Source organism: Odocoileus virginianus, chromosome 17, assembly GCF_023699985.2.
Source record: "Odocoileus virginianus isolate 20LAN1187 ecotype Illinois chromosome 17, Ovbor_1.2, whole genome shotgun sequence".
Lineage (NCBI taxonomy): Eukaryota > Metazoa > Chordata > Mammalia > Artiodactyla > Cervidae > Odocoileus > Odocoileus virginianus.
The window spans coordinates 22692335-22717271 of record NC_069690.1 but is presented as its reverse complement, the minus strand read 5'-3'; the positions used below and the strand labels follow the sequence as shown (position 1 = coordinate 22717271).

Here is a 24937-nt window from a genome sequence, read left to right as displayed (position 1 = left end):
ACTGATCTTCTTAGCATGTGTCAAAGGCTCTCTGACAATTAGATTAATGAAAAGGGATCATTTCCCCCAAATATTAATTATCTCTGAATTTAGCATACGCAAGTATAAACACAGGCAATTCAGTGTGGTGAATAAAGATATATTAGACACAGTACTTCACTAAAAATTCTGGTTTCTTCTCTTCCCTTGCTAACAAAGGACCTATGAGAGAAGAAAACTATTCCTCTGTTCCGGATTTATTCCTCCTAGGAGTTAGTAGTCATCAGGAACAGGAAGACTTCTTCTTCGTCCTTTTCTTGTTCATTTACCCCATCACACTGATTGGAAACCTGCTCATCATCTTGGCCATTCACTTCGATATTCGCCTCCACAACCCCATGTATTTTCTCCTTGCCAACCTCTCCTTTGTTGACATCTTCTTCTCCTCTGTAACCATCCCTAAGATGCTGGCCAACCACCTCCTGGGCAACAAAGCCATCTCCTTTGGAGGATGCCTAACACAGATGTATTTCATGATTGCCTCGGCTAACACAGATAGTTACATCCTAGCTGCTATGGCCTATGATCGAGCTATGGCCATCACCCGTCCACTTCATTACACAAAAATTATGAGCCCACGGACCTGTGTCCTGCTAGTCATTGGGTCTTGGGTGGTTGGAAATGGCAATGCCCTCCCCCACACTCTGCTCACAGCTAGCCTGTCCTTCTGTGGAAACCAGGAAGTGGCCAACTTCTACTGTGACATTGCCTCTTTGCTCAAGTTGTCCTGTTCTGACATCCACTTTAACGTGAAGATGATGTACCTGGGAGTTGCTGTCTTCTCTGTGCCATTACTATGTATTGTCATCTCTTATGTTTGGGTCTTTTCCACAGTTTTACGGGTTCCCTCTGCTAAAGGTGTGCTCAAAGCCTTCTCCACATGTGGTTCCCACCTCACAGTTGTTTCTCTGTATTATGGGACAGTCATGGGCATGTATTTCCGCCCTCTGACTAGTTATAGCCTAAAGGACGCTGTGATAACCGTGATGTATATCGCAGTGACCCCAATGTTAAATCCTTTCATCTATACTCTGAGAAATAGGGTCATGAAAGCTGCCCTGGGGAAACTCTTCAGCAAGGGAACGCCCTCACATCCAACATGAGCTCATACACTGAAGACTGCAGTCACCAGTTAGGGTATACCTGGAGACCCATCCCCAACGTTTTCCCCTCCAAAAAGCTGCCTACATCTTTCCTTCTGGAAATTCCTCCTCTCAGAAATCTTGTAACAGTTATGAACCACGTTACTCAAATCACCACTTTGTACATTTCATTTTGCTTTGGCAGGAATATTGGGTTCCTGTCCCAATTAAACAACTGTGAGAGGAAAAGTGAGAAAGACTGAGGTCCAGCCTCTACATCACATGTAAAGAATAATAATACCTGCCCAGTCACTGTCATAAGCTGCAAGGATCACTATGGTTCCGACTATGAAGGCTATAAATCACTATTCACATGTCATTAGATTTTTTAAATAATTATGCTAATTATTAGATTACTACATTTAATCACCTCTACTGTTTGCAAGCCTCTTAAGGCAGGAGCTGTCTTAACGTATCACCATACCTTTCACAGTCTTGGTCATATAAAGTGCATCCAATGAATACTGGTGGAAAGCAAAATATATGAAGCTATTAGTCTCTAAACTGTAATATAATCATGATTATATGTAATCATAGTGGATATTGCATCCATTATGTACCTCGAGTGTCAAAAAGGACTCACTCTGGGGACAGAAATCATAACAGGTATGTATAATTAGAAGATTTACCTGCCACAAAATGGTTGATATCACTTCGATGTGGAATCTCAAAAAATCGTATAAATGAACTTATTTACAAAACAGAACTAGAGTCACGGATGTAGAGAACAAACATGGTTAACAGAGGATAAGGAAGGAGGGACAAACTGGGAGATTGGGGCTGGCATATACATATTACTACATATAAAATAGAAAACCAGGGGATCCCCTGTGGTTCATTGGTAAAGAGTCCACCTGCCAATGCAGGAGATACGGGTTTAATCCCTGACCCAGGAAGATCTCACATGCTGCGGAGCAGCTAAACCAGTATGCCATAACTATTGAGCCTGTGCTCTAGGGCCCGGAAGCCACAACTGCTGAGCCCACGCACCACAACTACCGAAGGCTGAGTGCTCTAGAGCTCTGCAGCAAGAGAAGCCACTGCAATGAGAAGCCCACACACCGAAAGTGGAGCGTTGCATGCGCTGCAACCAGCACAGAGCCCTCACAGAAACAAAAGGCCCAGCACAATCAAGGAAATAATTTTTTTAAAAAACAGCTAACTATGAAGAACTTATTGTACAGCACAGTGAACTCTAGTCAGTACTCTATAATGGCCTATATGTTAAAAGAATCTTAAATAAAAAAGAGTATGTATTTTGCTGAAACTAATACAATATTGTAAATCAACTATACTCCAATAAAAAGTTAAATTAAAAATGAATAGCAAGTGTACCAATACAGTATACTAATGCATATATATGGAATTTAGAAAGATGGTAATGATAACCCTATATGAAAGTCCAGGTTGGATGCATGAGACAAGTGCTCAGGGCTGGTGCACTGGGATGACCCAGGGGATGGGATCGGGAGGGAGGTGGGAGGGGGGTTCAGGATGGGGAACACATGTAAATCCGTGGCTGACTCATGTCAATGTATGGCAAAAACCACTACAATATTGTAAAGTAATTAGCCTTCAACTAATAAAAATTTTTTAAAAGTGGTTTAGAAATTAACATGCTTCATAAAAAAATAAAATAAAAAGAAGATTTAATACAGGGAATTAGATTGTTGCTGTTCAGTTGCTAAGTTGTGTCTGACTCTTTGCAACCCCATAAACTGCAGCACATCAGTCCTCCCTGTCCCTCATTATCTCCTGGAGTTTGCCCAAGTTCATTTCCATTTACTTTTCACTCTCATGCATTGGAGAAGGAAATGGCAACCCACTCCAGTATTCTTGCCTAGAGAATCCCAGGGACTGGGGAGCCTGGTGGGTTGCCGTCTATGGGGTCACACAGAGTCGGACACGACTCAAGTGACTTAGCAGCAGCAGCAGCAGCATTTCCATTTAGTCAGAGATCCTATCCAACCATCTCATCTTCTGCTGCCCTCTTCTCCTTTTGCCCTCAATCTTTCCCAGCATTAAAATCTTTCCCCATGAGTCGGCTATTTGCATCAGGTGACCAAGATATTGGAGCTTCTGCTTCAGCATTAGTCCTTCCAATGAGTATTCAGGGTTGATTTCCTTTAGGATTGACTGCTTTGATCTCTTTGCAGTCCAAGGGACTCTCAATAGTCTTCTCCAATGCCACAGTCCGAAAGCATCAATTCTTTGACACTCAGCCATCTTTATGGTCCAACTATCACATCCATACACGACTACTGCAAGTGGATATATAGTATTAATATATTAGTATATCCTAAAAGAGACTAAAGATGAAAAAAGAAAATGCCGAGCTAACCCAGAGGAAAAACTGCAAGAAGTTACAATATCTCAAGGGAGCAAAAGGCAAAAGGTGGTGTAACCAGAACATTGGAGCTCAGAAGAAGGAAGACCACATATCTAATGTTCATATCTCCAAGGAAAGCTGTCAAATAATCCACCTGGAGAGATCGAGACAATTTCAGGGTTGTCCTGAATACTGCTCATTTATTTTCTGAAATGTTGTCAATTCTGCCTAAAATGCCAAGTACAATCATGTAGTGTTCCTTATTCACTTCTGTTTGCTGTTTCTATGTCAATTTCATTTTCATCTAAATTTATTTGTCTCATACTCTCTTATTTTAAAGGTCTTAAAAATATTTTAAAATTTAAAAAATCTTTTCTTTGTTCCCTTCTTTAAAGAACTTTCTAATACAATTTTTCATCCAAGTACTTAAGGTGTTTTTCCTCTTCTGTTATTCTGAAAATATATTGCATAGATCATTCTTTAGTATCTTTAGAAGAGATTTTAAAAAGCTTGGGATTTTATAACAGACAGTACATTTTAGCCTCTGCAACAATCCACAGGATTTTCTCTCTAGCACATGGGAGGTAAGAGATTCCGTTTATAAGCTAAGGAAAGTTGCAGCCACTTTACATAGAAACAGTTGAATGTTTGAGGTTAAAGCATGGTTGTCTTCATAGTTCTCTCTGATGCCATTACACAATTCCTTGCCCATAGTGAGCCCTCAGAAAATAAAAAGTGGAATTAGTAAGATATTTTGAAAAGGACATAAAAAGAAAAAGTGATTACTAGGATGAAAATATTTACCCTGAGATGTTATATTATCCACGTCTGTGAAGCCCAAGTCCTAGACAGCGGACTGTGATCTGAGTGACAGTAATAACACAGCAAATACAATGGTGTAACTTGAAACAACTCCAAGGGAAAATGTAATTCAGCAAATGTTTCAAGATCGGTAGAATCTGAAGATTTTGGAGAGTCATCCAACAGTTACATGGCTAGTAGAAAAAGAGGTAGTTGATAGTATTACAGGAGGAAAAAAGTAGCACAGAGATAATAAAATAACAGCTAAAATTTGCTAAGTGCTAACTATATAACAGGCTCTGGTTTAAGGACTTTTCAGATATCAGTTCATGTGATCCTCATAACAAATTTCTGAGAATGTTGCTGCTGCTGCTGCTTTGTTATTCCAATCATACAGATGAGTACATGCGTGCTAAGTCGTTTCAGTTGCATCCGACTCTGCAACCCCATGGACTGTAGCCCTCCAGGTTCCTCTGTTCATGGGATTCTCTAGGCAAGAATACTGGAGTGGGTTGCCATGCCCTTCTCTAGATCTTCCCAACCCAGGGATCGAACCCATGTCTCATATCTCCTGTATTGTCAGGCAGATTCTTTACCACAGTGCCACTTGGGAAGCCCCACAGAAATGAGTAAGTACATTTAATAACTATGCAAAGTTACTTATAGCCCGAAAGAGGCAGAGCCTGGACTGAAACCCATTCAGAGCTCACAGTCTTCACCATGGTCCTCTATAGAGCACTCCCTACTACAGAAGAGGCTAAATCATAGCACAATGACCACTAATCAGGGCTGTTAAAAAGGTGAGATATACATAAGGTGGACTAGATAACATCTGGAACCTTTTCTTCTCTAAGAATCTAAAACATTCAGAGACTTACTATCAAAGCACAAGAAAAAAAAATTTAATTTCCCTCATAGCCACCCCTAAGACAAATCACACATAAAAGGTGACATATAATTACTCTTCTTTGCACATTTAACACCAGAAAGGCTTCAGTATAGCCTAGGATAAAGCCCAGGAGTTCAATTTTACCACACTTCTTGTATCCCAAGGGATGGTTCCAGCTTGTGCTAAAGCAGAGGACAAGGGTCCATATTTCAACAGAGGTCAGAATAGGTGAGCCCAAGGCCTGGACCCTGGAGACACACTCTCTGGGAAACTGTTGCCCATCATTCCTTCTAGAAAAGAACTCTGACAAAATGACTCATGAGAACGACTGTATCCCCTCAAGGCACAGCATGTAATGAGTCTCAACAATTACTCTGACTTTGGCCCGAATTAAGACATAGGAGAGTCATGTTTCAAGAGACTTTATAACCTAGTGAACCACTCATAGTTTTCTCTATCATATGACCCATCCTGCATCTTTGAGGAGGAAACTAGAGTCCTCATCTTTAGCCCTCATCCAGGTCAACTCCTTCTGGCTCTTCTGCTCCACAGTGGGAAAACTCAGGGCTCCTCTTTCCAAATCATTCCAGTCCTGTGTCTTCTGCCTCAAAAACATAGGACCAGAGACCATCCTCTAGGACGACTACTAACACATTCTCCAGCATGCCTGCCTCCAGAAAGGAAAGCTAACAGGTACTGACTGGACCAGCTGCCTGTAAACTCTCCATTCATGGAAGAGGAGTGAAGGCCACAGGACTAAGTCCCTTTTGGAGGCATCTGAGCTGACTCCCCAGGTAGAAGCTGTGGATGTTGGAGAAGAAACTTTGTACAACAGGAATGCTGCTGCTGCTGCTAAGTCGCTTCAGTCGTGTCTGACTCTGTGCGACCCCACAGACGGCAGCCCACCAGGCTCTGCCATCCCTGGGATACCAGGGGACTAAATAGCCAGTAACTGCACTACATGCATAATCTCCTTTGACCCTCACAACACCAGGAGAGGTAAGCAGAATTATGGTCATTTTACTAGATGAAAAACATGGGTGAATTGAATTGTCTTCACAGATGTAGAGACAAAACAAGGACATAAACCTTGGCCTGAATTCGGAACCCAAGGGCTCCTGATTGAATAAACACAAAAAGAGAAGGGAGGAGAGAGGAAAGAGGGGGCACAGAGAGGAGAGAGGGAGAGAGACACTTCCCTTCTGACAATGGTTATGCTTGGGCCCTTATCCATGAAAACCGGGTGAGGAAGGGGTAGTTTTGAATTGGCTATGCCATTCCTCAGCTACTTCCTGAAATAATACTCTGTGTGTGTACAAATGCATGCATGCAGATGAACTCACAAAAGCCTGTTGCCTCAGAGAGAAGCTACAAAACTTGCACTCCCACATTCAACAGTGCATGTTAACAGACCCCTTAAGAAAAATTAGTTATTTCTCTGACAAAGCAACAATAGGTCAAAGCACTGAAGAGGGCATTTCTTTCACCTGAACTACTACCCCTGATGCCACAGGGAAGAATTTGGCTTCTTCTGAAAAACAGTCTTCAGCAGCTTCACACTCATGAGACAAGTATCTTAGAACATAAACACTTTCCAGGAAAATGGATTTCAGCAGCCCAGCATTTCCTGGAACTCTGACCCAAGGTCTCTGTTCATAGCGTTCATGCTGATGCACCTCCTGGCTCCTCTCCTGGGGACATATGGTTCTTCTACTTCTCCCTTCAAGATTTCAGCAGAAATCATCTCTCTCTGTGATCTGCGATGGCTAGCATCTAAGTCAGTCTTCTATATTGAATACATGGATGAAATTCTTATACATTTTGCAATTTTTCCACATGTCTAACAAAGTAGCACATGCAATGTAAAAATTAGTATTTATTAACTGATTAAATCCTAGATGTTGGGTGACAGTTCTGGGGTGGAGGAGGATGGGCACCTCTGATTCACAGACTGTTCAGGTTTTATTCATGAGTGTCCAGGGGTAATTCTTGATTAGTCCTACTAATCAATAAAGATATTTCCCCCAAAATATTGGTTATCTCCAGATTTAGTTAACTAAGTTGTAGAGATGGTTGGTCATGTGAGTCAAAAACGGTGGATAAGAAAGATCATTACACACAGTCACCACACTAACAATTCTGGATTCCTCTCCCCTTTCCTGCTGAAGGATCCATGAGAGAAGACAACCAGTCCTCTACCTTCAACTTCATCCTCCTGGGAGTTACTGGCCAGCAAAAACAGGAAGACTTCTTCTTCTTACTTTTTCTGTTCATTTACCCCATCACATTGATTGGAAACCTGCTCATCATCTTGGCCATTCGCTCTGATGCTCGCCTCCACAACCCCATGTATTTTCTCCTTGCCAACCTCTCCTTTGTTGACATCTTCTTCTCCTCTGTAACCATCCCTAAGATGCTGGCCAACCACCTCCTGGGCAACAAAGCCATCTCCTTTGGAGGATGCCTAACACAGATGTACTTTATGATTGCCTTGGGTAACACAGATAGTTACATCCTGGCTGCTATGGCCTATGATCGAGCTGTGGCCATCACCCATCCACTTCATTACACAACAATTATGAGCCCACGGACCTGTGTCCTGCTAGTCATTGGGTCTTGGGTGGTTGGAAATGGCAATGCCCTCCCCCACACTCTGCTCACAGCTAGCCTGTCCTTCTGTGGAAACCAGGAAGTGGCCAACTTCTACTGTGACATTACCCCTTTGCTCAAGCTGTCCTGTTCTGACATCCACTTTAACGTGAAGATGATGTACCTGGGAGTTGGTGTCTTCTCTGTGCCATTACTGTGCATTGTCATCTCCTATGTTCGGGTCTTTTCCACAGTCTTACGGGTTCCCTCTACTAAAGGTGTGCTCAAAGCCTTCTCCACTTGTGGTTCCCACCTCACAGTTGTTTCTCTGTATTATGGGACAGTCATGGGCATGTATTTCCGCCCTCTGACTAGTTATAGCCTAAAGGATGCTGTGATAACTGTGATGTACATGGCGGTGACCCCAATGTTAAATCCTTTCATCTACAGTCTGAGGAATCGGGACATGAAGGCTGCCCTGGGGAAACTCTTCAGCAGGAGAATCTTCTCACAATCAATGTGAGGTCATCCTACATTCGAGACTGCCCTTAGAATTTAGGGTGCACTTGGAAATCCATCATTCCTCTTGAGGAAGCTTTCTTTGCTCTTTCCAGCTAGAAAGTCCTCTTCTCAGAAATCAATTTATGATAGATCATTCTGTACTCATCATTGTCCATTTAGCAGAGTGAAAGCCAAGGAATATTAGGTTCTTATCCCAGCAAAGATACTGATTATCAGAGTAAATTTGAGAAGGTTTGAAGCTCAGCTTCTACATCTACATATTAGCAATAATAACATCTGTCCCACCACTGTCACAGGTGTGAGGATCACAGAAGTCCATGGTTTGAAGGATATAAATCACTATTTGAATGTCAATTTTAATTGGACTATGATGTTAATCAGCCCTACTATGCTTGCAAATCTCTGAGGCAGGAGCTGTTACATCACTGTACCTTTTACAACCTCAGTTATATAAAGTGTATCTAATAATTCTTGATAAAAAGTAGGATGAACAAATGAAAATATCAGTCTTAGAATTGTAATCTAACAATGACAGACATGGGGATTCCCAGATGGCACTTGTCGTAAAGAAACTGCCTGCCAATGCAGGAGACATAAGAGATGCCAGTTCAATCCTTGGGTCAGGAAGACTCCCTGGAGGAGGGAATGGCAATACACTCCAGTATTGTTGCCTGGAGGATCCCACGGACAGGGAAGTCCGGTGGACTACAGTCTATAGGGTAGGGTCACAAGGAGTCAGACATGACTGAAGAGCCTTAGCACGTATGCAGGTAATGATAGACATAATCAGACTAGATACTCTCTGTCGTTGTTGTTTAGTTGCTCAGTCATGTCTGAACCTTTTGTGGCCCAGGGACTGTAGCCCACCAGACTCCTTTGTCCGTGGGATTTTCCAGGCAAGAATACTGGAGAGGGTTGCCATTTCCCTCTCCAGGGGATCTTCCCAACCCAGGGAATGAACCCACATCTCCTGCACTGGCAGGCAAATTCTTTACCACTGAGCCACCAGAGACACTATTTACCCAACCCTTGAAATCTTTAAAGGAAATTACTTGAGTGGATACTTTTGTTCTTTCCGTATTGTTAATTAAACTAGACTGTTTCAAAAGAGTATAAGATTCTCTCTAAAATCTTACTAAAATGACACTCATCAATAGAGTCATTGCACCTAAAAGTAATAAATATTCTGGTTTAATTAATATAATAAAAGGCTGATTTAATTATAGCATGAAACAAAGTTACAGTGGCAAGAAAATTGAGTGCCAAATAATAAACAAAAAAAAAAAGAGAGAGAGAGCAGTAATGAAAACGATGCAACCATGTTTTTCCAGCATGGCTTGGGAAGGATGAGGCTTACATTCTGGATGACCAGCTCTCATCACGTAAGTAATATTCCTCAAAGAAAGATAGTTAATCCAGAAGGTAATTAAGTACCACTAAGGAACTCTACTTTCTATGATTTGATTCTGTTCATGATATAATTATAAAACTTTTTAAAAATATTAATAACATACAAATGATTGTCCTCAAATATAGTATGTCCACACAGAATAATGTTTTGAATAGTTAGATTGAGTGTATCTTGGAACAATGTGCAAGTGGTTTTGTATCTACTGTATTAACTGGCAATAAAAATATAAAATTATTATCTTCTGTAGATCATTCAGATTGCCAAGAATTTGACCATGGGCATTGGATAATGATGTTATTCACCTTTCAATGCTTTCTGGGTCTGTAAAACACCAAGGATGAGATTTACCCCAATTATCTTCTTTTTAATCAAAAAAGATTTGATTACAAATGCATATGAATCTGTGTGAATGAATGACCAAATCATGGAGGGAATGAAAGTATTTAATGTAGAGAATTTTCAAGATTGGTCAGTAAAAATATTACATAATCTTTTTACCTGTTATTCCCACACTAATGTGAAGATTTGTATCTTCAACACTTAGGGCAGACATACAGTAACTACTTAATAAATTTATATTAAATAAATAATTACTGCAATATTATGTTTAAATAAAGAATGCAACAATTTTGATGACTACATAATTTTGCTGTTACAGGTAAATGGATGTAGACTCTTAGGAGAATCCCATACCACTTAATTGCCCCATCCTTCCCATGTTATTCTTCTGTTTGAATTTAGATAAGGCAAGTTGATCTCCTCTATTAAATTCCCTACAACAATCATAAGAATCTATATGTATCTTTGTAACTTTAGATGCAAATAAAAATCATTGCATCAACATGTCTAGTCACTGTCCTACCCATCTCCCTTTGATTCTGTCAAACGTGCTTACCTGGGGTAATGTTAATATTGCAATTTAAATTACTTCAAGTTCCAATGTCTTGAGATTGTCCGGAAAAGACTGCATAGTAGATATGGCAATTCAGGAAAATTAGGGTCCATTCAGAAAACAAAAGTCACATTAGATATTTTTGAACTAAGAAGATTTAAAACAAGGCATTAAATACACAGGTATATCTTGAAAGAGATTAAAGAGAAAAAAGATGGATGCCAAGGTAAGCCAGAAATTATTTTTTTTTATCTCATATGTTTTATTTTCAAAAGGCTTTCACAAAATGCAAGGAATCATAATCTTTATCATTGATTAAAAAATCCAGTTAAGTATAACAGCAGGTTTCCAACTGCTTCAAAATATGTTCCAGGAAATATTCACAAGGTAACATTGTAAATCCATGAATTTAAAACAGCCCACACAAGCCACTGACGGTTAAGACTGACATACATACACAGTCCCACTCTGGTTATAAAAACCTACTATACTGGAATACAGCATCAATAGAGCAAAAATTTTACTTTAAAAGAAACCATTCGCACTTAATACAGTATATTCTAAAAACAATGCTACAATTTCAGGACACAGGCATATTGGCTAATCTAAGCTGTTAAAAATTAGTGCTTACTTGCCCAATATCCACAGACATTTCAATTTAAAGCTATAGTTCTAAAAGCGGTTAGTACTGTCAACTGGCTTTGTTCCAAGATATCATTTTTTACTGGTCTACCAGTAAGGAATCATACTTAGCAGATATAAGAGGAGGCAAAGTAGAAAATCAAAGTGAAACAGGGTACAAATTTTATAATAATAAAGACAAAATAACATGAACATTGGACAATTCAACTATAATCATGAAATGAATGAATTCTGTAATAAGATACACAAACTGCACATTATTTTTAGTAGCAGAATACTCAAGAATAGGCAAGAATTAATACTGACAAGTAAACACAACCATTGAGTTGAATATTCCCCAAGAGAAAGATTAGTTTACATTAACCATACTTTTTGATAACATGCCACAACTACCAAAAAGGTAGCTCAGCAGACGTGACATAAAATGGGTTGACGTTTATGGGTTGAGATGGGCTCAGTTTTTAGAAGAGTTATGTGAATGCATCAGATATATCTTTTGGTCTTCTGGGTTATCTTTGCTGAAGACTCCTTGAGTTCGATGAAACTGTCCTTTACTGTTGAGGAATGTGATGGAGAAGGATGGGTATCAATTTTGCGACGTTTCTGTTCCCTTTCAGGCTCTGCAATATCTGATCGGGGAACAGGTGACTTCAAGGACCCAGAAACTGGTGTTTTCTCTCCTCCTTTAACATTTTCCTTTGATTTCATTTCCTTTGCTATATCTCGTTCTCTGGACGGCTCCTTCTCTCTTTCCTTTTCTTGAGTTGACTTTGATTCTACATTCAGGACAGTGGTCTTGAATTTCTCATCTTTAGCTTTTTCTTCCTTCTTGAATTTTTCTTTCTCTTTGTCAGATTTAGGTGTTCTTTCCTTCGTCTCTCTTGCTTTTTCATCTTTATTTGGCCGTTCTTCCTTTGGTTTCTCTTTACCATCTTTACCAAGTACTCGGGCCTCTGGAGTAGTAGCTGGAGTCTTTTCTTTTTTCTCTTTTTCTTTCTCTTTTCCTTTTTCTTTGTCATTTTCTTTAACAGTTTTGCTGTTAGAGCCACTATTTCCATTACTTGAATTCCCTTTTGGTGTGGCACTAGAAGCTTTATTAACAGCTTTCACACCACACTGAGATCTCTCCCTTGATTTATCAGTGTCCTCGGTACTGCTTTCGTCTGACTTAGATACACTTCCGAATGACGATGAAGACCCACTGCCAGGCCCATTTTGTACACTGGCAACTGCATTCCTCGGAGGGGGGTCTTTGTGATGAAACTCATTTTCAGGTATCATGTATGACTTTCTACTTTTCAACTGCCCAGAGTAGCCCATAGCCAATGCATATAGATCTGGCCTCTTCTCTTTTTCCTCTTGGCAGATTTTATGCACTCTTCTTTCCAAAGCCTGACCCAGATTCAAAACTTTTGGGTACCAAGGAAGTATTTTTGTTAGCACAATCAAGATATTCCTGATGTGAGTATATTCGCCTGTTTCAAGGCAATGTACCGATGCCTTGGTTAGTTTGTAATGCCATTTGTGTACAACATGTCGAAAATTTTCATAGTCTAATTGATCAGCTTTATTTCCACCATCAAATCCAGTTGCTCGTAATATAGTAAGGAATCCTGGATAATTTCCACATTCCTTTTCATATGTGGCTCTATCACTGTGCCACCTGGTCACAGTCTCTAACATGCAGCAAAGGAATCTCCCATATCGACTAGCTTCATTTTCAGTACAGCTTGCGACTGTGTAAATTATATCAGAGAAAACTCGATCATAGCAAAGAAGTGTGGAAAAATTTGGAGTTTTCTGTTGATGTACCAATTCAACAAAACGAGCACAGTAAACAGCATCAATTGCTGAAAAAATACATCGAGGAAATATACACAGCTGTAGAAATTTTGTGATGGTCTCATTTTTGGTAGATTTTGCTAAAAGCCAGTTGTCCTTTTCCAGTTTCAGTCTCTGCAGAACTCGCTGTACATGTTCCATCTGTTTCTTTTCTTCTTCAAGAAGCTTGTCCTGAAGGGCAGTACATCGCTCCTTCTCTTTTTTCTTTTTATTTGGAGGCATTTCCTGATTGTCATCAATCGCTTTCATCTGGATTTTAAGTTTATTGACTTCCCGTTCATAGCTGGTATGTGGAACTGCAAGGTCATACATTGTCAATGACCAGAATGTGGCATAGAATTGAGGACTGATGTCATCCCAGACTTTGGAAACGTGTAAGGAAACCACTGCTTCATGAACAGGAGCCATCACCATTTCACATGATGTGATGTACTTATGAACTTTATGCTGCTGTTTACTTCCCTTCTCTGATTTTTTAAGTTCGTCATACTTTGACGAAATATGGTGTGCATACATTGGCCTAGACAGGAAAAATGCTGCATCATGAGGTGTGTGAAATTCATTACAGAGCACATCAACTGAAGGCACTCGCTTTATATAATCTTCTGTGCTTAGATTAGATGCTAAAAACCCACCAAACTGTACCAGGGTATCATGACACTGATCATAGAGTTTTCCCACAAGTTTCAAATGTTTCTCTCCACCTTCCTGAAAGATTACCCCATTCCTCTGCTGAGCCATAAGCAAGCAGAGAGGAAGAGCAAGATCATGGTCTAATAGTGCATCCTTTAATCTCTGGGAGGATTTTTTAGTGTTTCTTATCTGGCCAAAATAACCACCCTCAGCTTTGAGTTGCTCTCCACCAGTCATGGCTTCTAGCTGCTCCATTGTCATTTCTTCAGTAATTTCTATCCCTGCCATTTTTTGTACCACTTCTTTCAGTATAAGCAGGTCAAAACTTTTGCCTGCCTTTAGCTGATTAGCCACATACTGAAGAAGACCAGCAAGATCAATTGGATATTTACGAAAAACTGCACCACAGAAACTAGCCAGACTCTGAAGCCAACTTGAGATGGTTGTGTCGTCATGTTTCATTTTCTCCTTTTCTGGATTAGCTAAAGCTTCAATGATACAATAGGCCAAGACGTCATAATTCAATGAAGTGAGGTATTTCAATGAATCTACTACAGGTGTTATTAAGTTATCATACTTCTGTATTTGTGACAAGATATAATCAAACAAAATGGTTGGATTGCTGTGGCTCAACTTCCCAATTTGTCTTCCAGAAGGCTTCACATTTTCCTTGGTTAGACGCTTCATGATATATTTGGCTCTGTCTATTGTTTGAGCTTTAACTTTTACTAAAAGTGGATGACTGTTGTAAGTTTCATTCTTCCACTGGCCATACAGACGATATCTATGCTGATATGGAAATGTTTTAAACATTCCCCATAGTTCCTCAGACATACAAGCATTGCAGTCCATCAAAGAAAGAGATGGAAGTAATACCTGGTCAGTAATGCTAAGCAAACAGCTTAGGATAACTTCCGTTTTCTCTTTATCTTCTTGTTTGCTTCCATCAGACTGAAACTCCTTCATAAATGACTTGCCTATCCGCACCACTTTTGCGAATAAAATGGGATCGTGAGAAAGGTGGGGACCAAGGTAACAGAACATATTGAAGACATCTCTCCTCAAATCTTCAAAGCTCTCTGCTTGTTTTGGTGCTCTCTTATTTTGCAGAGCACTAACAGATGAGCCTTTAGCACCTTTAGGAACGCCAACTCTTCGGTAGAGAGGCTCAATAGTTATATGAATCAGCTTGCAAATAGCAAGGGCTATTAGTTTATGTGAAGCTGCATAGTATGGAGGCATCTGATCCATAATGCTCTGCGCATGCTGCCAATCACCAATCTTTAACAAGGCTTCCAACAAACCAAGTTTTTGGTTGTCAGGTGGCTTCTCCACTTTCTCCTCTTCTTTTTCCTTTTCTTTCTCTCGCTCGTCAATTTTATCAGAAGACAATACAACCATTGTAAGTTTTCTAACAATCTGTTTAGCTTCTACAATTTCTCGTTTGTGTTCATCCATAATGCAATTATCAGCTGGAAGAAGATGTACATAAAGATCATCTAAGTCAATAAGGTTAAATTGTAGAAGTACTGCTGCAACTCTGTATAAAGATGAAGGAGTCTCTCCATTTGGTTCCTGATAAAACTTGAATTTGAACCCAAGAATATGACACAGTGTTTGCGGTTCACACATACTCATGTAAGATTCTAATAAAGATATAAAGAAGTCATCGTGTTCTGGCCTGCATTCAAACACTTCTAAAATGACATCCAGAACTCTATTGGGATCCAGATTAAAGCATCCTATTAAAGATTTGATATTTTCTAAGATTAAATCACTAGTAATATTTCCAGATAAATCTTGCCCCAATTCAGCAATCAGCTTGGCATAACCTTCATTTTCTTCTCTTAACAAATTAAATTTTTGCTGCTTATAAAAGAGTTTTGTCTTGATTTTAACTGACTTTTGATTGAATTGCTGTGACTGTTTGATAAGCCCTAACGATTCCAATGTTTCTGGATCCAAGCGTTCCTTTAGAACTGTGTCTGAAACTAAATACAAACATGCTAATACCAATTGTGTAAAATAGTCTCTCTTGCTTTTTTCTTCTAAACAATTTGTCTCAATATCTAATATGCAGAATACATCAGCAAGAATGGAGGGCATATCCTCACGAAATTCACTAATGTCACTAAGAACATTAGATGCCTGTTCGTGCTTTAGATTTCCTTTAATGACATGGTATGAGAATTCATAAAGAGCTTGCTGGAAATCTCTATAAGTTGAACTATCGTGGCTTTTATTTTCACTGAGGATCCGGCATAAATGCAAAAATTCGCCTCTCCCTGATTTCTCCCAGTACTTTATCCACTCTGCAGGAACCAGCACAGTTGCGGCCGCCATCTTCCCCTCACTAGTAGCCAAGCCAGAACTTATTAATTCAGGAAGTTAACTCTCGTATGGCTAGGGGAACAGAAGGGGAAGGTAATGCTATCAGAACCTAGGAGCACACAGGATGGAATGACCACATATCTGATGCTCGCATATCTGGTGGAGGTACTGAACAGCTGCCACTTGGTCCTCACCTGATGAGGTGACCGGAACTTTGGTTCCGAAGGGGTCTGAGTCCTCAACAGAACTGCTCTTTGGTTTTTTTGGTTGACACAGCTACTAGTAGTCTCTGCTACTGGGTATGTAAATACAACTGGCATTCCAGACAGAATTCTAGACAAAGTGTAGTAGCAACACCATGTCCTTCGTAATTGGACATGGATTAGTCACTCCAGCCAGTAGAGAAATCTCTTCTTTTCTAGATAACCCATAGAGACATGCTACAATTTGGATGGATCTTAGTAATATTTAAAAATGTATATCCCCAAAGATTACTATCAATATCCTTCTGTAAGATTATAAACAGTTAAAGAAATCAAATAATAAACATTCTGGGAATAGACATATATGCAATAAAAGTGTATTAAAAACAAAAGCAAGGCAAAGATGAGCATAGGATTCAAGATGGAAGGAAATTCAAGAGGGGAGAGTCAGGAGAATGTAACTGGGAGTACCATGTCATTAGATGGAAGTTAATACTGAAGTCCAAACTTCTCAGTTGCCAGGTGGTCCTGGAAGATTTACAACGCTAGATAGATGGGTAACAAAATCTCTGCATGAAGCAATGGTGAATGTTTTTGTTTAAGACTGAATGGATAACAGTAAGAAAGCAGGGACGAGTGGTGTTTAACTAGGCAGCTCCTAGAGCAACCGAGGGGCTTCTTCAGTGGCTCAGTGGTAAAGAATCTGCCCGCAATGCAGGAGCCGCAGGAGATGCAGATACCTGAGTCAGAAAGATTCCCTGGAGGAGGGCCTGGCAACCCACTCCAGTATTCTTGCCTGGAGAATCTTGTGGACAGAGGAGCCTGAGGTGGGCTAAAGCCCACCGGGTCACAGAGTCAGACACGACTAAAGTGACTTAGCATGCACACATGGTAATCTAGAGGAGAGACAGTAAGGCCAAAGATAAAGGGTCTAGATATAAAGGTCATGTGGAAATAAAGGCAAAATGCATAATTTTTATGAAACTAGTAAGTAAGCAGATGTCTTCAAGACTTTGGGGTTGAGCCACTAAAAGGAAAATGATGCCTTTAATGAAAATAATTAACAAGGGAGCAATTCAAGAAAAATTAGTTCCATTTTGGGTGTATTTTCAAGGGTTCCTGTGGGATTTAAAAAAAAAAAAAACAACAGCCAACACAAGGTAGAAAATGGTAAGATCTACAAAGGGAATGCAAAATGTGCCATGCAGGTTTAGAGAAAGTAGATATTTTATTAAGTATTGAATATGCATATGTATACAGTCATGTGTATTTACTACATTACATATAGTATGGTCTCCTAATTTTCAAAATAGCCCTGGGACATAGAGGGAAACAGTCCCCCTTTACAGACAGAAAAGCCGTATGTCTGAAAGGAGAAGTGACTTATTTACCTAATGTTATTGTTTATTTACGTTTGGCTGTGCGGGGTCTTTGTTGATGTGCAGCCTTTTCTCCAGCCGCCCCTAGTGGGGGCTGCTCTCTAGTTGTGGGGCACGGCCCTCTCACTGTGGACGCTTCTCTAGTTATGCAGCAAGGGCTCCAGGTCACCCAGGCCTCGGGAGCTGCGGTTTGCAGGCTCCAAAGCACAGGCTCAGCAGTGGTGGCGCATGCGCTGAGCGGCTCTGCAGCAAGTGGGTCTCCCCAGACGCGCGACGGAACTCGGGTCTCCTGCATTGGCAGGTGAGCTCTCATCCGCTGGACCACAGGAAGCCCTAAATACCTTTTCATTAGTACGATGTTGCTCCAGATCTGACTCCAGTTTCCCCATGCCTAATGCTCTTCTTTAGACTCGACAGCTAACCCACAGAGGAGGTATAAAACACTCCTCTCAGACAGAATAACTGATGGCTGTGATTTTTAATATCTAGAATCTTTCTAATATCAAAGGTATTACATTTATCCTGTGTAGCTCCAGACGACAGGTTTATGATTAATTCCACTTAACTAATATATATATATATTTTTTTTTTTGCAGTCTATTAGGTCCTATGCTATGCTATGGGGTTTTCATACAGGATGTCACCAAGCTGTGTAAATTAAAACAGCAACGTGTGTTTTTATTTCAAATAACTGCAATTTTCAGCTCTAGAGTTTCTTTTTTTTAATTTATTTTTAATTGGAGGAAAATTGCTTTACAATTTTGTGTTGGTTTCTGCCATACAACAATGTGAATCAGCCATCAGCAGTTCGAGAATGTCTATTTCTTTTTTGTTTTGTTTTAGTTTTTCTGCTGAGATTATAATTGCATTTATTGGTTGCCTATTTTCCTTTGCCTCATGGAACATAGTTAAAACAGCTGCTTTAAAATCCTTATGTGCTGAGGTGGAATCAAAATGGCAAAGTAGGAAGACCCTGAGCACACCTCCCCCCAAAAAACACATCAAAACTACAAATACATGTAGAATAACTCTTACTGATAATGACCTGAAGACTAGCAAAATGGCTCTTCTACAACCAAGGCTGTAAAGAAAACCACACGGAGTCTGGTAGGAGTGGAAGGGAAGCAATCTAGTCAGGACTCACACCCATAATGGGTGAACCAGAAAAGTGGGGGACACGGGCTCAGTGATCCTCCGTGGGCATGGAGGGGTTCAAGCCACATATTAAGCAACCCAGACCTAGGATCCAACACCAAGGAGACAAGCCCCCATATATGGCTTGAAAGACAAGAAGGGCTTATCAGAGGGCCATGAGAAACTGAGACTCTGCTCTTAAAGAGCTTGTGCACAAATTTGGATAGTCTCAATCCCAGTGAGGAGGCAGCAGATAGGAAACCTCTTGGTGCTCTGGCCAACCTGCCAGGAAGACTCCAGCACATCCCTCAGCCCACACCAGACTCCTGCTCCAGCACCGCTCCCCACTAAAGAGAAGGCTACCACTACCCATGCACATGAGCATTCCCCAGGGAAGGCACAGAGCCAGGTCAGGACCCAGCCCTGCCTCTAACCAGACAGAGACTGCAATTGCCAGTGCATGCTGCACCGTGGAAAAAGTGGAGATGGTTCAGCAAGTCCCTGCCACTAGCCAGCATGGAGACCGCAGTTAGCATGCACATGCTCATCCATAAGAAGAAGAACCAGCCCAGGTCCTGACCAATCCTTGAGTAAGGGTGAAAACCACCATAACAATAATGCACATGTATGTATGCATGCACCAGGGTTGGAGCAGAGACACCTCGGCAGTGCTGCTCCAACCCCTCCACTCAATATCACTATATCCGAAGCACCCACACCAGGGGAAAAAGCAGAAACCAGCAGAGAACCACCTACATCTCTGTCTTCCCAGCTTCTGTCCACTCAGCTGTGTTAGTTGCCATTCCTGCATGGTCAATGGAGTCTGAGCACCAAAGACCACATGTTCCAAGTCATATTACATCCCTTCTTAAAGGATCACTTCACTAATTAACTTTTGCCCATGGTAGAAAAAAAGTTAAAGCAGATTTTTCAGCACAGAATTATGTGGTTATTTTATTTAATACAATGGAATAATGTGTTTAAACCATTAAATAGATGATTTAAGGGTGTATCATGCCAGCACTTCTAGCACACACATGAACTTATTGTCCACTTTTCTAAAGAGACTCCAGTTAAGTTAGTCATGTGTTCATGTCTGACTTTTTGCAACCCATGGACTGTAGCCCACTAGGCTCCTCTGTCCATGGGATTCTCCAGGCAACAATACTGGAGTGGGCTGCCATTCCCTTCTCCAGGGGATCTTCCCAACTCAGGGATCAAACCCGAGTCTCCTGTATTGCGGGCAGATTCTTCACCATCTAAACCACCAGGGAAGCTCCACTTTCTAAAGAGACTCCAAGAATAACCCATACTCCCGGGTCACCCATATTCGGTATTGCTTTATTCTGTGTCCTTAATTAGGTGAATTTGGAGAAGACTATTAAGTGACCATTTCTGAAAGAAAGAAGAGAGTCATTTGCTGGATGTCATTCCAGCTTCCACGTTCCCCATAGATCTGTTTATGCAACTTATGCATGAACAGGCTGCTGCTTACCTGCCATGATAAGGAATCGCAGCTCCTCACCCCTGGTCTCTCCAGCACAAAGGAGGGATAAACAGGACAAGTGGGTCGACACCAACTTAGCCTCACTTGGATTAGGATGATCAAGTCTAGAAGACCAGACAATAAGGTACTCTGAGTCAAGAGTGGTTCAGCTCATCTGGCCTTTTTCATGGTACAGAGGCCTCTGTCGGCACCTCCGGGAAAGGTTACAGAAAAAAATCACAACACTAAACATCTTGGTTTCTTTGCCAGTGAAAGGAATGATAGGATCCTGTTGGGCCCACAGAGGTATCACAGACAGGTCCCTCATGCTTTAGCCCCCTTTCTCTCTTTTTTTTATTCGGCCTGTACGGCACAGCACATGGGGTCCCAGTTCCCCAACCAGGGGTGAGATGGAACCCATGGCCCCTGCGTTAGAAGCTTGGCATCTTCACCACTGGGCCACCAGGGAAGTCCTGCCTCAGCCTCTGTTGCACCAGTATACAGCAGGGACACATCAGTAGGTTCTCAATTCTCTTGGCTTCTCAGTACCACACAGAATTAATTATCTTCAGTTTAACAGATCTTGAGATCAATCCAACCTAAGAACTGAATGTGAAAGTCGCTCAGTCCAACCTAAGCTATCCAACCTAATCAATCCAACCTAAGAATTGAATGTGAAAGTTGCTCAGTCGTGTCCGATTCTTTGCAACCCCATGGACTATACAGTCCATGGAATTCTCCAGGCCAGAATACTGGAGTAGGTAGCCTTTCCCTTCTCCAGGGTATCTTCCCACCCAGGATCAAACCCAGATCTCTCACATTGCAGGTGGATTCTTTACCAGCTGAGCCACAAGGGAAGCCCACAGACCATAACAAATGTGTTCTTGCAATTTCATCATCGTTCCTGGATTATGAAATTGCAAGAACACATTTCTCATGGGTTCTATGAACAACTAAAAGGGGCAAACATGAGCAGAAAATTCTAAAATAAAGAGAAAAGGGATGCTATGATGCTATGTGGTTGTTAGGCTCTATGTGGTATTCTGTGAATGCAGCTTTCTGGGATGTCATATATTGGTATGATTATAACCTCAACCTGGAGCTATTGTCTTTCATTCTAAGAATGGACAAAAATTAAAAGTTCTCTAATACTGTGAGACCAAAGAGAAAATTTGAGCAGATGAAGCAATAGCAACAATCATTATGTAACACACACAGAGCATGAAGCAAATTTCCTTCTGTGCCTTTAAAAGCAGTTTCTGTCATCTTCTGATGGTCCACTGTAGGAGAGATGTGCGTGAAGCAGACAGAAGCCTGCCAGTGATACCCTCAGTGATTGGCAAGAACAGCCAGGTAAGGATTAGAAAAGGAAGCTACATGACTCCATGTTGCTTCTTTTTTCTCCCCCTTTCTCCTCTGTCTGTCCTACGCTATGGTCATTTGGGAATCTATCTCTCACAAACAGTCCTGAAACAACAAGGATGTGCTGCTTTAGTGGACAAAAGGGGCAGATGCCTGGGTCCTTAATCTTACAAGTCAAAAGTCATCATGCTATCAGAACAAAGCACAGGAATCAATGGCAACTTCTCTCCACAATAATAGTAATTCAAGATGATCCTGTTAACCTCCAGACTCTACAGGAGACACACATGTACCCACACCACATATGCACAAACACACAAACATACACACTCATGCTCACACACCACATTAAGGCATTAAAAGGACATGGCTCCAGTAAACCAAGTTTCTCTGCTATTCAAGGAATCTCCATCAAAGAGTGGCTGCATTATACTGCATTGTCTCTATTTTACAGATTTTTATGGTTTGCTTTAAGGGAAATTAATTTATTAATTTATTTTCAGTTAATTCATTTTAATTAATTAATTAAATGTTCTGTAAGTGGTATGGTCACTGAGTGGTTCAAACCTCAAAATATGCTAAAATGTACACATGAAAGGGTTTCCCTGGTGGCTCAGATGGTAAAGACTCCACCTGCAATGCAGGAGACCCAGGTTCAATCCCTGAGTCAGGAAGATCCCTGGAGAAGGGAATGGCAACCCACTCCAGTATTCTTGCCTGGAGAACCCCTTGGACAGAGGAGCCTGGAGGGCTACAATCCATGGGGTTGCAAAGAGTCAGACACGACTAAGTGACTAACACACACACACATGAAACCCTCCCTCCCCTGTGTCTTATTCATGCAATTCCCCTACCTCCAGCAAGTAATTACTCTTACTGGTGTTTTGTTTATTCTTCTAGAGACTTTTAATGAACATACTAGTCAACCACTTACTACTACTTATTTATTACCTATTTACATGTTATTTCTAGAAGTGGGATGAAAATATTTGGAACCACAATGAGAATGAGTTTGAGGTGTGTCCTAATCACTCCAGTCCCCCCCCCCCCCCCCACCACCTCCCAGTTCTCTCAGTTTTTAACCTTATAGCTTTTACTCCATTCCTCCCGGGATGCTTCTCTTTTTTATATTTATTTTTTAAAATTTTTATTATTTATTTTTGACTGCTCTGAGTCTTCGTTGCTGCACATGGGCTTTCTCCAGTTGCAATGCGTGGACTTCTCATTACAGTGGCTTCTCTTGCTGGGGGGTGTGGGCTCCGCGGTGTGCGGGCTCAGTAGCTGCGTTGTGTGGGCTTCGCTGCTTCCCACACTGAGGTTGGAACCCATGTCCCCTGTACCAGCAAGTGATTTCTAACCACTGGACCACCAAAGAAGTCCTCCCCGGATGTTTCTTTCCTTATCAATGGGGAACCTGGACTCTTTAAATTTCATTTTTGTACTCAAACTTGAACCTGAGTCCAGAAGGCATTCAAGTTAAATTCACTCAAGAGTGCCTTTGCTTTGTTTGACATCTTTATGTGTCTGTAACCATAATGTTTCCTACATATCCCTATGGCCAGGACTTTATTTAGTCAAAGTTAAGGATGAAACCAGTAACAGAAAGGTTCAGACTGTTCCCTACGACTGACATTACCTCTCTACAATCTCCCTTTTCATTCTTTCTACTCTTTGGGGTTTATTCATTCACATGATGGATACGTACTAAGTACCTATGTTGTACTAGACTCAGGACTAGTGTTAGAGTCCAAAGAGGAACAAGATAGACATCTCTGCCTACTCTCAACGGTGCTCACAGTAGAATGAAAGACAGAGAGAGGTAAATAGATGGTCACAATCCAGAGTGACACAGGAGGGACGTGAACCTGAGTTTTTTGTGTGAGGGTAAGGAGGGAAGATTCCCTGGTGACTCAATCGGTAAAGAATCTGCCTGCAATGCAGGAGATGCAAGCGTGATCCCTGGGTTGAGAAGAGCCCATGGGGAAGGAAATGGCAACTCACTCCAGTATTCTTGCCTGGAAAATTCCATGGACAGAGGAGCCTGGTGGGCTATAGTCCATGGGGTCGAAAGAGTCGGACACAACTTAGCAACTAAACCACCAACCCAAGGAGGGAAAGCTTCCTAGCAGAACTGACATTTAAGCCAAGATCTGAAGTTTGGCATGTCTGCTGAATGAAAGTGAGAAGACTATTCCAGCCCAAGAAAATAAAGATGGGCAAAAGTTCAAAGTGAGACTGTATCTGAATCTTTTAGGTGATTCAAAGTATAACTGGTACACAAGGTGTGGAGTGCAGGAGGGAGGTTCACGAGAATGGGAAACATCTGTAATAAAGAAATAATAAATAATAAATAAAGGGTCTTCAGGCCATGTTAAGAAGTTTAGAGTCTGTCCTGAGAATAAAGAGGAGCACCTGAAGGATTTCTCAGCTTGAGCAGTAAAATCAGATATGATGCGTGAAAAGTTCATTCTCTCTGTTGTGAGAACAGATGGCAGGTGGGTGTGCCTGGAGGCAAGGAGAACAATTGCCAAGCCTGAGGGAAGTGTGTAAATAGAGATAAATAGGCAAATTTCAGCTATGTTGAGATAATAAAATTACCACGATTTGATGGCACCTGAATGCAGACAGGGAGGAAGGAAAATGGGTCAGTAATGACACCCAGGTCTCTGGTCAGATGAGCTGTGTAGACAGCAGTGATAATGACTTCAATGTTGTTGTTGTTGTGTCACTTTCAGTATTAGATGTGGTTTTTTTTTTTTACCAAATCCAAAGCTCCTTCTCCAGCAGCTATTCGTTTGAAGCATTGGGAAAATATGTTAAAAATACTTTTCTGACTCGTGAAACCTCAGGATGGATTATCATAAAGTCTACACGAATACCATAAGAGTTAAGCAAACAAACATGTCCAGCCTACTCCCCCAGATATATGTACTGGATTGAAAAGTGAAAAAGTGAAAGTGTTAGTGGTTCAGTCATGTCCAACTTTGCAAACCCATGGACTTTAGCCCGCCAGGCTCCTCTGTCCATGGAATTCTCCAGGCAAGAATACAAGATTGGATTGCCATGCCCTTCTCCAAAGTATCTTCTCGACCCATGGATCGAACTAGGGTCTCCTGTACTGTGGGCAGATTCTTTACTGTCTGAGCCACCAGGAAAACCCATATTGGATTAACACTTATATAATAAAGTTTTTTCAAAAACCACTTCTCCCATTGCAAACATATCTTCAGTTTTCCATGGCACCAAGCGCAAGCATTTGCAAACAGTCAGCTGAACTAGATGAAACTGACATTTCTGCAGGTGGCATCACC

At 41.1% G+C, this 24937-nt stretch overlaps 3 protein-coding genes and 1 long non-coding RNA gene across 4 annotated transcripts in view; 2 read left to right on the top strand and 2 right to left on the bottom strand.

Moving 5' to 3' along the window:
• Window positions 1-203: 203 nt before the first annotated feature.
• Window positions 204-1142, top strand: LOC110124848 (olfactory receptor 1A1-like). Its single transcript, XM_070478870.1, has one exon. It carries the CDS (start codon window positions 204-206, stop codon window positions 1140-1142), a length of 939 nt encoding a protein of 312 aa, XP_070334971.1.
• A 2862-nt stretch (window positions 1143-4004) lies between these two features.
• Window positions 4005-24937, bottom strand: part of LOC139039044 (uncharacterized) — a 74179-nt gene continuing 53246 nt past the window's right edge. The window contains exons 3-5 of the long non-coding RNA XR_011492174.1: window positions 20274-20389; window positions 10618-10686; window positions 4005-4505 (exon numbers count right to left, since the gene is read on the bottom strand). This is a non-coding gene — a long non-coding RNA (uncharacterized lncRNA). The remainder of the gene's footprint in view (window positions 4506-10617; window positions 10687-20273; window positions 20390-24937) is intronic.
• LOC110124849 (olfactory receptor 1A1) lies at window positions 7302-8312 on the top strand. The gene has a single exon (XM_020873552.2). It carries the CDS (start codon window positions 7374-7376, stop codon window positions 8310-8312), a length of 939 nt encoding a protein of 312 aa, XP_020729211.2. The 5' UTR covers window positions 7302-7373.
• LOC139039043 (THO complex subunit 2) lies at window positions 10853-16118 on the bottom strand. The gene has a single exon (XM_070478869.1). The coding sequence runs from the start codon at window positions 16072-16074 to the stop codon at window positions 11740-11742; it is 4335 nt and encodes a 1444-aa protein (XP_070334970.1). The 5' UTR covers window positions 16075-16118; the 3' UTR covers window positions 10853-11739.

What these genes read in the sequence shown, in the direction of transcription:
- LOC110124848 (XM_070478870.1), top strand. Translation starts at nt 204, where the DNA reads ATGAGAGAAGAAAACTATTCCTCTGTTCCGGATTTATTCCTCCTAGGA.
- LOC110124849 (XM_020873552.2), top strand. Translation starts at nt 7,374, where the DNA reads ATGAGAGAAGACAACCAGTCCTCTACCTTCAACTTCATCCTCCTGGGA.
- LOC139039043 (XM_070478869.1), bottom strand. Translation starts at nt 16,074, where the DNA reads ATGGCGGCCGCAACTGTGCTGGTTCCTGCAGAGTGGATAAAGTACTGG.